At 45.5% G+C, this 12,602-nt stretch overlaps 1 protein-coding gene across 1 annotated transcript; it reads right to left on the reverse strand.

The window, feature by feature from the left end:
• Window positions 1-103: 103 nt before the first annotated feature.
• On the reverse strand, window positions 104-5,878 carry LOC112562522. Its single transcript, XM_025235804.1, has 3 exons — window positions 5,002-5,878; window positions 4,368-4,784; window positions 104-2,654 (listed from the first exon to the last, which is right to left on the reverse strand). The coding sequence occupies exons 1-3, from the start codon at window positions 5,692-5,694 to the stop codon at window positions 1,536-1,538; spliced, it is 2,229 nt and encodes a 742-aa protein (XP_025091589.1). The 5' UTR covers window positions 5,695-5,878; the 3' UTR covers window positions 104-1,535.
• Window positions 5,879-12,602: the final 6,724 nt, after the last annotated feature.

Here is a 12,602-nt window from a genome sequence, read left to right on the forward strand (position 1 = left end):
CTCGCCTTGTTTTCGCTCCGGTACCGTCTGTACACCGCAAACGCCCGTTGGCGCACACGAGCCATTATGCAAACCTGAAGTTAGCACAGTGGTTTTTAACCTTGTTTGAGGTACCGAACCCACAAGTTTCATATGCACATTCACCAAACCCTTCTTTAGTGTCATCACGAATTGCGGGTGTGTCTTGACCTCCGTGGAGGAGGCTCCGCCGAACCCCTGAGACCGACTCACCAAACGCCTAGGGTTCGATCGAACCCAGGTTAAGAACTACTGAGTTAGCAACTAACCCTAACCCACAGATCATACAACACGACGATAACCGTGTCCGCATCAACTGGGCGCCCGCTGATGTAGCGGTTAAAACCCTGTCACCACAACACACACACAGAGGTCTTGGGTGTAAATTTTGTCTCAGTATACACCGGTCCTTGATACAATTAAACACATTGCAACAAAATTACTGTAGATAAGTTTTCACTGCGATACATCTTTCAATCGACGATGGTGACAGGTTTGGAGAGGAGCCTGCTGGATATGGGTGTACAGCTGATGACGGCTCTGACCACTGTACGAGGGCGATCACCCTATGCTCGATCGTGTCTGCATGGCGTCTAGCTCGATCACACGTGTACTGTTTCAGAGTTCATGATCATCCTATCAGTTACTGCCTCCAAAAATCCTAAGTACTGTATTTAAAGAAACAGGATACTGTTGAAAGTTTCCAAGATTTGAATATTTCTGCAGAGGTGTTCTAATTTTCTGTTTTTTGTTGTTCTTTTCTAGTTCCTGGTGTGTGCGTGTGTTAGTGTACGTATGAGTGAGAGCTCAAGGCTGTGCTGTTTAAATATTGACAGCAACATTAAATTGTGTGTGAGTGTATGAGTGAATGTGTGAATGTGTTGACTACCTTCTTAATACTGTACACGTATCACGCAATACTGTTTTATCTGTCCTTGACTGGAACTGGGGCGCCTGGTAATGTACTTTTTTACCACTGCAGTGAAAATGTCCTCGATTCAGATCTCGTTTAGGGAAAGTGACCCCTGTCCTCAGGGCCGGCTGTCTTGGTTTTTTTCCAAAATCGTCCCTCATAAATCATCATGGCGCTAAATCGCCTATGGGTGGAAGCACTTTCCTATCGAAAAAAATAATTTATTGGAACACACCTTGCTATATTTGGAGCACATTTGTCATGTATCTGGACAACCATTGATGAAAAAAAAAGTGTGCTTATCGCTTTCAGAAGAAAAATTGCAGATAAGAGCAGACTTTTTTAATATTACAGTGAGGTGAGGAACAAATTACATCCTGTCGTTCTCTCCCTCACTCACAGGGACTCTTTCTCTCATTCACTCACTGATAAGTAATAAATAAGAATAAATTGTGACTTAAGTACAAGGTGGACGAGGTCTCTCGCGTCCAAGCATGGCTGTGTGTAGTCTGTGTCCTTTTTGTGATCACACGCTTCCGATGAAAATCTCTTAAGAGAACAAAATGGCGGCTCGTTTGTCAGGCAAGCTCCAACTGCACATGTCTCAGTCCTTGTCTAAAACCTTGACCCCTGCCATGGCGCCAAAGCCTAGCGCCGACACAGCTATTTTTAGCGCCTTTAAACGGTGCCCCTGGTGCACGGCCAGCTCGGGGCCCAGCACCTCGAAGAAGGTTACATACAGGAAGACGCCCGTGGCCAGCGCCTGCAGCAGACTGCAGCTGAGTGACTCGGACACGGCATTCTCCTGGCTGACCGTGACCCCCACACCGATGGCGACGCCTAAAGGAGTCATACAAGAGAAGACAAACATGCTCAAGACGGTCTTGGCGGGAGCGCAGGGCAGGGCCTCGGTCAGCTTCAGGCCCAAGCAGAAGGCCACGACGGCCTTGTGGACGCTGATGCCCACAGCCACCGACCAGACGTCGCTGGTCGCCACCATCAGGCCCACGGCCAGTCCATCAAACACGGCGTGAAGCGACATCGCCATCACCAGCAGCAGCGCCCTGAGGCTTGCCATGTCTGTAGATAACGTCACTTCCGACAGGATTTCACCGTTGTGGTCTTCCGGCGCTGTCCCTGCGTCCCTGCCGTTGGTTTTGTGAGGAATGTCAGTTTTGTTGTCTTGAGCGCCACCTGCATCAGGCAGCTCTGTGGCTGCCTCCAGTTCTATCGTCGTTTTCTCGCAGGTTTGGGTTGTCGAGGAAACTGCCTGCACACCCCCCGGATTGCAGGAGTCATTGTGGGAGGTCATTCCACTGTCTGTTGATGTGTCACGCTGACCCCGATCCTGTGACTTCACGCCTGACCTGGAATGTCTGGACATGCATGCGTGCACTCCGGTCTCCAGCAGGGCGATCAGCAACAGGCCCGACCCCACCGCCAGCTCGAAGAAAGGAAACGTGCTGGTCACGTTAGCACGTTGTCTGTACTCGGCGAACTCCTCTTGACCTTTCAGCAACAGGTTGAGGAGACAGGCGCCAAGAAAGACACCACCCGCAAAACAGTTGAGGAAGGATATGGCCAGCCTCGCCTTGACTGACAGCAAAAACTTTGTCTTAATGCGTCTGTTGTTCACAAGGCATAGCGGAAGCGTTCCCATGACAAGGGACACGAGGATAAAAATTCCGACGGAAATACCCTTGGCAGCGTTTGTTTCCATGCTTCAAGAGGTCCCTGGAACACCACTGAAGTCCCACGTGACCAGTTTACAAATCTGGCTTCTTTCTAGACTGTCACAGTCTTCTCTCATGCCTTCACAATCTCATTAGTTGCGGGAATAGTCAAGAAGCGGCCATGTCCTTTTCGATGTTTGAAGTCGGCAGAGTCTCGTGCTGTCATTCAACAGAAGCCGGCAAACCACAGAAATGTTCTCGGATTGTGAGTGTGATTCACTCCGAAGCCATGGCAGCAATGTTGATTCCAAAGTTGAGTAACTGTGGCTGCTGGTAACCCACGCCGAGGATCGACTAACAATGACAATCATTCGAGGCTGACTTTGAGAGCTGCTTGTGTAGTCACGGACAGCAACAGGTGTTCTTATACAACACGCCCAAAGTTCAGAGTGAGGCCGCTTTCTGTGACAGTCTGTCTGCAAATCTCTGGTGCTGTCAGAAAAGGTCACGGTGCGCCAGTTGTGGGTCGTGGTGCGAGTTGTGGGTCATGGTACCAAGTCAGGTGCTACTATACTTATGCTTTTGTTAACAGTCTGACCAGCTGAGGCTGGCTGTTGGCGGCTGGTCCAGGATGTTGATGCTCTGAGCCAGCGATAATACCTAGACGAAAATAAATTCGCAAAGCTTCATCTGAAGTCGTTATGGTCACCTGACTGCATTGATTCATTTAGTCTGCTACTTTTGCTTGTCAGACTGTCAACAAATGTGTGCTGCGGAAAGGGGGACTGCTTAGCGAAGATTATCTCCCTTTAATGCTGTATACCGACATCCACTAAACCTGACATCAACAGGAGTTTGCTGAGTGTTGGTTAACAGTCTGTGAAGCTGGCAAACTCGGCCAAAAGTCAGAATAGTATCGGTGGCATACATGTGGAACCGTAAGTCAGGGGGCGTGTTACAAGACAAAGTGGCTGGAGACACACACAAAATGACAACTCTTCAATACAAAGATTTAAAACAATATATTATTTCTGTCTATATTTTGTAAATATGCCTTCCATACACAAGAGAACCTGCCTCCACACTGGCGTCGTATGTTTATGCTTTGCTCCACAGACTCCTAGTCAGGCGGAGTTGAGGCTCTGTGCAATAAGGTCGTATTCCCTCCAACCCCGCATTTTGTTTCAAAGAAATATGTTCTGCACAATTATCAGACATGATCGGTCAAAGTAATTATTTTGAAGTCTACACGAGTATGGGCATGAATATAAACACCACAAAGCTGACATGCGAAGGGGAAATAGAGGAAATAACTGGTTTACATACACTACACCGAGCCAACCAGCCAACCAGCCAGCAAGCAGGACAGCCAGCCAGACAGACAGGTATACAGCGAATAAACTATTGCAGAGAAGTGTGGCTAAAAAAATCTGACAGAAGACGCCCGAGCAGTTTGCTTACTTAGTGAGACACACGATAATTTGAAAACGGAGTGAAAGCAGCTGTACAAAGTAGGTGAACAGAAAGTACATTGATTACATTTCATGTTTGGCTGATAATGTGGCAGCGTCCTCATTAAATAAAGTCTATCTTTGCACATTCAACCACATTTTCTCAATATTTTTATCAATCAAAAGAAAATTAAAAAACTACTCCGACTTCCAGAAATAAGCTCGGTGTGATTGTTGGCCGAGACAAGAGAGAGAAACATCGAAGAGACGACAGACTAGCATCAGGATCAACAGTCCAGTCCAGTCCAGTTAATCCTTGTCCAGGACTTTGATGCCCGCCATGGCACCAAAGCCCACAGCCGCCACAGCAATCTTGAGGAAGTCGTGGACGTGACCGTGACTTTCATCGGGGTCGTGTGCATGGAGGTGAGACAGGTGCTGCGCGAGGATCTCCATGAACGTGACGTAGAGAAAGGTGCCGGTGGCCAGCGCCTGCAGGATGGATGACGTCAGCAGCTCTTCCGTCTCGTGCAGGTGGAAGGAAGTGACGATCATGCCCACACCCACGCCAACGGGTGCCACGAGAGAGAAAACCAGCATGGCCACCAGGGGGCGCAGCAGCGATGCGTGACGCAGTGCACTGGAGAGTTCCAGTCCTAGACAGAAGGCCACCAGAGCTTTGTGCACACAGATGGCCGTGCTCACCGCCCACACGTCCTGCGCCGACTCCTGACAAAATACACGACACGTGACTGGTCAGCACATTGGGCTGCTTGTCTGTTGCAGGCTCATGCACACACAGGCACACAGTCTCTCACTCTCTCTCTCACACACACACAAACAGAGTGGCTTGCAGAATCAAAGAGAGAAAGGTGTCACAGCAACAAGTAGGAAGAGATGTTCAGAAGGGAAGACAGCAGGTGACAGACATTTCAATGACCGGTACCTGCAGACCGATGGCCAGACCGTCAAAGACTGTGTGGAAGGACAGAGCGGCCATCAACACTGCGGCTCTCAGTCCCGCCAGCTGCTTCACCTCCTGCACTTGATTCACGACCTTCACCCCATGCGAGCGATTTGGACTTCCTGTCGCTAACTCTCCATTGCTCTCTTTCACTGGCACTTGTTCTCCGACCTCGTTGACATTGAAAACATTGTGCTGGCCTTGACCTACCCAATCACAGACCTTCATCGGTTCCTGGACACGTGTGACGACCTCTTCAGACGGCTTGTAGGTTATGGTGTGAACGGCGCCGTTCACAGAATCAGTATTTTGTTCCTTAGCAGGAGAACGGGACCTTTTAGCCTGGAGGGCGTGACCGAGCTTCTCCACGAAGGCGATGAGAAAGACGCCGGCACCGACGATGGTTTCGTAGAGAGGAAAGTCAAGGTCGAGTCCCACGTGCTGCTTGTAGTCCTCAAAGTCTTCCAGACCCTCCGCCAGCAGGTGCAACAAGCAGGTGCCCAGGAAGGCCCCGCCTGCAAAGCAGCTGAGGTAGTCAAACACCAGCTGACCTCGTGCAGAAAACACCACATGACCATTGCGCATGCGTACGAGGCAAAGCGGGATGATCTGCGGGACTATGGTGATGACAAATATGATGACGATGACGGCGCCCTTCTGTGACGTCACATCCATGACTCTGGGTTCTCACTGTGGGCTGATTGCGCGTGCATGAAGTGTTGTACCAGACTCCACCAGTATTCCTCCCTACCTGCAATAAGTTAATTCACAGGTAACGTGAGTCCGTTACGTGGCGTGCCCCATCATCATCCTGTTCAGTACACGCGCGAGACTTGTCTCAAGCTGCAGCTCTGGTAGGCGAGGGCCAACTGAACTTGACCGGCCAGTAACACCGAAGCTTACAGCTGACCTTTTTCTCGTTTGTTTGTATTTGCTGTATCCGGGAATCAATTCGGTCAGGACAGGGAAATCAACGTTCTTTCATTGGCTGGAGCAAATATCACGAGTGTTTACATTGAAAGATTTGGTGCTGAAATTAAAACACAACAAGAGTTTGGAAGCATACATCCTGCATACCAGCCTGCAGGATCAGCCAGACAGGTACACACATCCACACCAGCCTGCATGACCAGTCAAACATGCATATATACAAATTGCTCAAAACTATGGAAATGACGGTTGCATAATCAATGATTGTTTTGTGTCAATAAACACAGACAACAACATTTAATCAAAGCATTTCTTTATTCGTTCATTGAAACATTATCAGACAGTTCCACTGAAACAAATCATTTTAACAAAAAGAATTTTAGTGTAGACTGACATAACCATTGTTTTGGAAAATTCAGAAAAGTGTTATCGCAGAAAAAGAGTCAAGAGTGAATGCAAGCAAGGCACCGCTGTCTCGTGGTGTGAACCAATGTTCTCAGAGTCCTTTGAGAAATTGCCTGCCAATCTTGCTGAAGAAACTGGTACAGCTGATTGAGCTTAACTGCTAGGGGACTGTTTGGCTCTATGTCGCTGGCCCAGGACATCCCCCAGATGTTCAGCGGGATTCAGATCCGGCCAGTCTGTGAGGCTGAGTTGGTGCTACTGCAGGAAGTCATTGCCGACCCTGTCCCAGCGAGGACTCACGTTGTCTTCCTGAAGAATGGCGCCTGGTCCAATGACCTGCAGTATTGGCAGTACCAGAGGTTGTAAAATGTTATCTCTGTAGGCCACACGCCTGTCAGTGTGTCCAGGTAGAGGGGAGTTCTGTAGGCCGTCCCATACCCACCACACACCATGATGGATCCACCACCACAGCCATCACACCCAACCACAGTGGGATCGTAGTAACGTTTTGCCTCCAAACGCGGATTCCACATCGTGGAAAGACCTGGCAAAGCAAAATTCATCAGTGAAGAGGGCTGTGGTCCACTGTTGCCCTGTCCTTGCCAGATAGCATCCTGCCCATGCGCGGTGTGCAGGTGTCCAGACAGGGCGGACAGCTCTCCCTGAGCCAGCTGCGAACCGTCTGGTCCCCTGAGTGTACCATACAACTGATTCATTAAGTACAGGTTGGTGCGCCTTCTTGCTCTTACACCGTTACATTAACCTTAAGACTGTCTGCGACCCTCGTTAGTGCTGATATACTATACCCTGGCTATCTTCTTCTCCCCGTTAGTGCTGATATACTATACCCTGGCTATCTTCTCCCCCAGTTAGTGCTTATACACTATAGTCAGAGCTTGCGTTCCTTCTCTTCTTCCTTGTAAACAAGGACATCAACATGTTTGTGGGACCTGTCAGTAGAAATCTTGTTTATGTGGCCTTGATATGCACTTCAGTCTTACACCGGAAAAGGTAACTGTGCGACCTCTGTTTCCCCTAACAAAACAAAGTCACTACCCATAAAACCAGAGGTAGCCATCTGTAAAACAAGAGGTCGCTACCCGTAGGACACGCTATCTCCCAATGACAGTCAACCTATGGGTTGGCGTCGACGGTGGGACAGAACACTTGAGGAGACATGGACACTGCCAGCCATGATGGGAGTCCTGCCCCTTGCTTGTCTTGCTGGATAGTTTTCCTGTGCCTCAGTCCGCAGTCTTCGTATGCCTGACTGAGTGAACCTTGAGATAGCATCCCTAGCTCATAAACATGACAAAAGGGTTCAAGTTCTTGGATCACATGACTTGCTGAATCTGAGATTTGGTATGAACATCTTCCAGCTGATGGGCTAAACCAGGGGTCTCAAACACGCGGCCCGCGGGCCGTATGCGGCCCGTGAAACATTTTTGTGCGGCCCGCGGTCACGTCCGCGGTGTATATGTATGTTGTGTTGGTGTTTTTTATGGGAACTACAGTTTCTGCTTTTTTATTAGTGACAGAGACAACGTCAAGTTATTTTAATAAACTAAACTGCCTGTGCATGTAATAAACTACACTAAATGTAATTAATAATTATAAAAACCTTATTTTAGCATTTAACTGCAGTGACAGTAGTGTTCGTAAAATTTAATGAAAAAACATTTTCTTTTCGTGGTGCGGCCCGCTGACTGGCTGTTACTTTCCACTGCGGCCCACATGCTAATATGAGTTTGAGACCTCTGGGCTAAACCGAGGGGATCGGTCTCATGAAAGGAAACAGCAATATTAAAGAAATCCTCCATTTCTAGTAACAATTTTAAAACGACGGTACATTCAAATTTGAGTAGTGTAAGACCACAAAACTCTTATTCGAATGAAGAAGAGAATAAGTTGAAAAGTCATAACTTTAAATAGCTTAAGTCTAACCCGAGTGTAACAATTTTTAAATTTGACATTGCAATCTGCATTGTAGTATTATTATTATTGATTGTGTTACTAAGTTGACGGCATTTGAGTTGTTTCCATGCGACTTCTGATGACATTTTTACCATGAAAAATATAACATAAAAATTTGATACATATTTATGGACATAAATTTCTTCCTCACAGCTGCATGTAGAATTTGCTGTTTACTTTAAGCTGTTTACAAACAGTCGTCGTTGGTTTTAAAGATTCGTGCTGGTGTATAGTTGGCGCTGATGTAGGAAGATCTCTTCGTTTTACTCAAAGTTCAAGATCTCCTTGTACAGGTGTGACTGGATGACAATCAGTTTTGAACAGTTCTGAGCAAATTCTTGAGTACTGTGTGGGGCGAAGTTCACACGGAACGTTGGAACAAAGCCGAGACGTGATCTGTAGATACAGATGTCTAAACAAAGTCAATCCACTGGCGTTTGTAACCATTATCTTTACCAACTGACAACGAGTACAAACTCCATCTGAATGTCGAAGAGGACATTCAGCAACAGCACATCGTGTTTTTTTCTTTTACCTGGAATGCATCTTTCCTCTTCGAAATCAGCGCATGCAGACGACACGCTATTTTTTGAAATACTACCCTTTTGTCAATTCCTCTTTTCTCGACAAATCAGGTGTGATGAAAAGGAAAACATTAATATTTCTTGTCTATCTTCGTCATAAAATACCACCAGAATATGTTTTTGTGATACTTTTTGCTCTATTTCCAGCAATTCTCTCTAAGCACTCGAATTAGTTTTTAAAATTATTTTTAAGTTCATGTCATTCGCCACAAACCCCTATTAATCGGGCAAAATGTCAAAACCAACTGCTCCAAAATGCCAGTGTACTGGCAAATGTATTGACAAATAATATGACAGGCACACAGTGCGATGAGCAAGCAATGTGACAATCGAAATGAGAAGCGAAGAACATATATACATGTACTATGATACCCCCACCCCAACCCGTGAAATCGCTTTTAGGGGAAAAAAAAGTTTTTTTCCCTTTCAAGCTCAACAACAACCTCAAAGGGTGGTCGACCCATTGGGGGACGGAGGACGAACTGGGTGGAAAGTATCAAATGACTTGATCATTCTACACTTTGCGAGACTTTTCTATCAGGGCTACAGAACAGTGAAAACAGTGCAGCTATCCGGACACTGTCCCGGAACTCCGGTATGAGCGGACCAACACCTACAGCTAGTCGTCAGGTGGAACAGGTCAAGGGCTGAATAAATAGCATCTTTAGTCCCCTCGTGCAACACAGCACACTTAGGACGCCTGCCCCTACTTTCAGCGTGTCACATGCTTCACGTCTCACGTCTGGAGCTGCGTCCTTCACGTGGCGACACCGTGAGCTTCACGTGGCGACACCGTGAGCTTCACGTGACGAGTTTCACGTGTTATTTGTTTGGCACCAATCCTACACCCAAATAAGGTGTGTTAGCATGACTGGGTATCTCATTCTGCATGGCGAAAGGACAAACACCTCCTACTCGGCTGTCTGGAGCCACATCGGACCTCAAAAACACACACGTGTATGGGTGCGTGCGTGCGTGATCCGAACACCAACGTTTACTGCGGAACGTGATGTAACGGACAGATATGCCGACCTGTCTTTGTTCCCAGCTGACCCATAACATCAAGGATATCTTTTATGTACAGACATACGGTCCCTGGTAAGAGGTACCACTATACTTGACAATGACACGAGCAACTTGATCCTGTTCCATCAACCTTTGACCCGCCTAGGCGGACCCCCTGCTTGCTTCACATGACAGGGGCGATAGATAAAGTGTCTAACATAATAAAGTGTCCACCAATCAAGTACTATATTCTCTGTCTCCGTGCATCAACATTTGTTTCACGTAACACAGGGGAGAGCAAAAGTACGGATCGTCTGCCAAAATGTGAAGTGCACTTATTTTCACTTTTAGCCTACATTAATCTGATTGAAATATAATTTGTCAAGTACAACAACGTTAGACATCGGCAGTCCGTAACATTCTAACACTGATAAGGTACAAAGACAACAAATAGCATGGTTGACATGTTTTATGGAGTTGTTATAATGAGCATGACAGAGAAAAAGTTTTTTTGGGGGAACGAATTTAAACAGCTTCACTTTACACAATAAATTCGGTAAGCGAAGGTCATTATGTACTCATTTGTAATCATTTCATTATCACTAGATTTGTTGTGTAGTCACCTGGCCTGGGGTTTTGATATTTTACCGCCGCATAGATTCGATTCCCTTAGCATTTTGAGGGCAGCCCACAAAAAGAAAACCTTGCCCACCCTTCAAGTAACAGCTAGCTACCAATCGAGGTCTATGTGGAGGACATAAGGCTAACCCTCTCAGCTCAGGTCCTCGTCATCACGATAGGACCATGTCTGACAAGAGACACTAAAGATTATAGTATCTCTGGTCGGACGCATTATACGTGCTTGATACAACAGCAACAGATGTTCTAGAGGCTGAAGTCACGTGACAGGAGCCCGGTAGTGTAGTGGTTAAAGCACTTGCTTGTCACCACTGCAGTAAGAGGTTTTGGGTTTTGGGTTCATATCTCGTTTCGGGATACCTATTCGCAGGGCCAGCCGGCCAGTGGAGGTTTTCTTTCCCTCCCTCTCCCCTCACAGTGCGAAATCATCTCTTCGTGGAACCACTCCCACCAATCAACCAATCACATGATTTTCAGGGATATAACTTTAATCTTTGCCAAGACACAAAATCTCACACCATGTATGAAAGATTATTCTGATAGTACTGTCAAAAAGGTTCATACCAAAAATAATTCTCTGACTCGAGTAAATATATAAGTAACAGCTAATGTGAAACTTCAATGCCTAGTTGATATAGGATTACAAAAAAGAAAAGAAGGGATTATCATAACATGTGTGTTCTTTGCTGTCTGCCAGCCCTGATGATACTTTGAGGGAATGCAAAATTGTTAAGATTAATCTCTTCCATTTGAATAATACATGGAAATTCCTCCATGAATTCTCCAGCCAGACATCTAGTGAGTTTGAAATTGCTCATGAAAAATGGAGCTCGACAAGACTAAAGAGATTGGGTCCCACTTGTACCTGCTTTGTATCAAGGTTGGATAGTGCATCACTTAAGTCAACATATTTTCAAAGGCAAAGCTTTGTGTGAACACCTAAACAACTATTGTGATATAGCATAAGATTCTTGAAATATATCTACAAGCAGAGGTTTCTTATCTGAGAAAGTTTGCTTTCAGATATATCGATCTTACCAGGATAGTTAATGAGTTCTATGAAAGGAGGCTCACTTTAAGTGATGATTACTAGAGCAATTGCAATCACAGCAATGTTTAGTGAATTTGTGTTAATTGTTCATTTATATTCTTGTTCTTTTTAATTAGTTACTGCTGTTTCCACTGATGTATTGTTTTGCAAACACTTTACCTAGAACTTAGTAAGCTCCTCCTTTTTTGCTTTGCATTAATACCATCAAACACTATAAATGCAGTCAATATTCATTGCTTCATTTATGAGGTTTTGGGTATAATAAAAAGCCACAGACCCTTCCATCATAGCCAGTGCATTTCTACACACTTGTTTTGAGGTGTGTGGTACCTTGGCATTGTGAAAAAATGTGTTTCCATGATTGCATTTGTATTTTACTTTTTCACTTGTTTGTACTGTTACTGTCCTCTCTGTGTAATGCAAGGATAAACCTGAGGTACAGATTGAAGTGCATGCTAAGAGTTATGCACCTAGATTTGTCTGTACAATTTAAGTAATTAAGAATAATTTAGACTATTGTAGAATACCCAATACACCATTGAATACAATTGCTCCTACATTTTTTAGCATGGGGCGAAAGTTTGTTTGTGAAGATGATTGTATTCTATTTTATCTTGAATATTTATTAATGTGGAAGAGGGTGTGTGAACACAGGCAATCTGAAAATTTTGCTGTAATTCTTTGTACACAAAAATTTATTTTACAAAAATCAGTAGGCACATCCACATATTTTTACCACATGAGAAGCTAGTTATACTCTAGTTATAATAGCTGTCATGGTATGATAATTTTGTGCTCCATATAACTGAAGATTTTGTGTATCTTTGCTGTAAATGAGGCGGCCATTGAGAAACATCTGTGAACCATTCGATTCGTCTGTTTCGATGGATCTTTCCAGGGTAAATGCGAGCAAATACCTTTACTAAGTGCTCCAGCACCACGTCTGCACCTTTGTGTTCACGTACTTCAAGACAAATTGTAACTGTTGAAAATGT

The sequence above is a fragment of the Pomacea canaliculata genome, linkage group LG4 (assembly GCF_003073045.1).
Source record: "Pomacea canaliculata isolate SZHN2017 linkage group LG4, ASM307304v1, whole genome shotgun sequence".
NCBI lineage: Eukaryota > Metazoa > Mollusca > Gastropoda > Architaenioglossa > Ampullariidae > Pomacea > Pomacea canaliculata.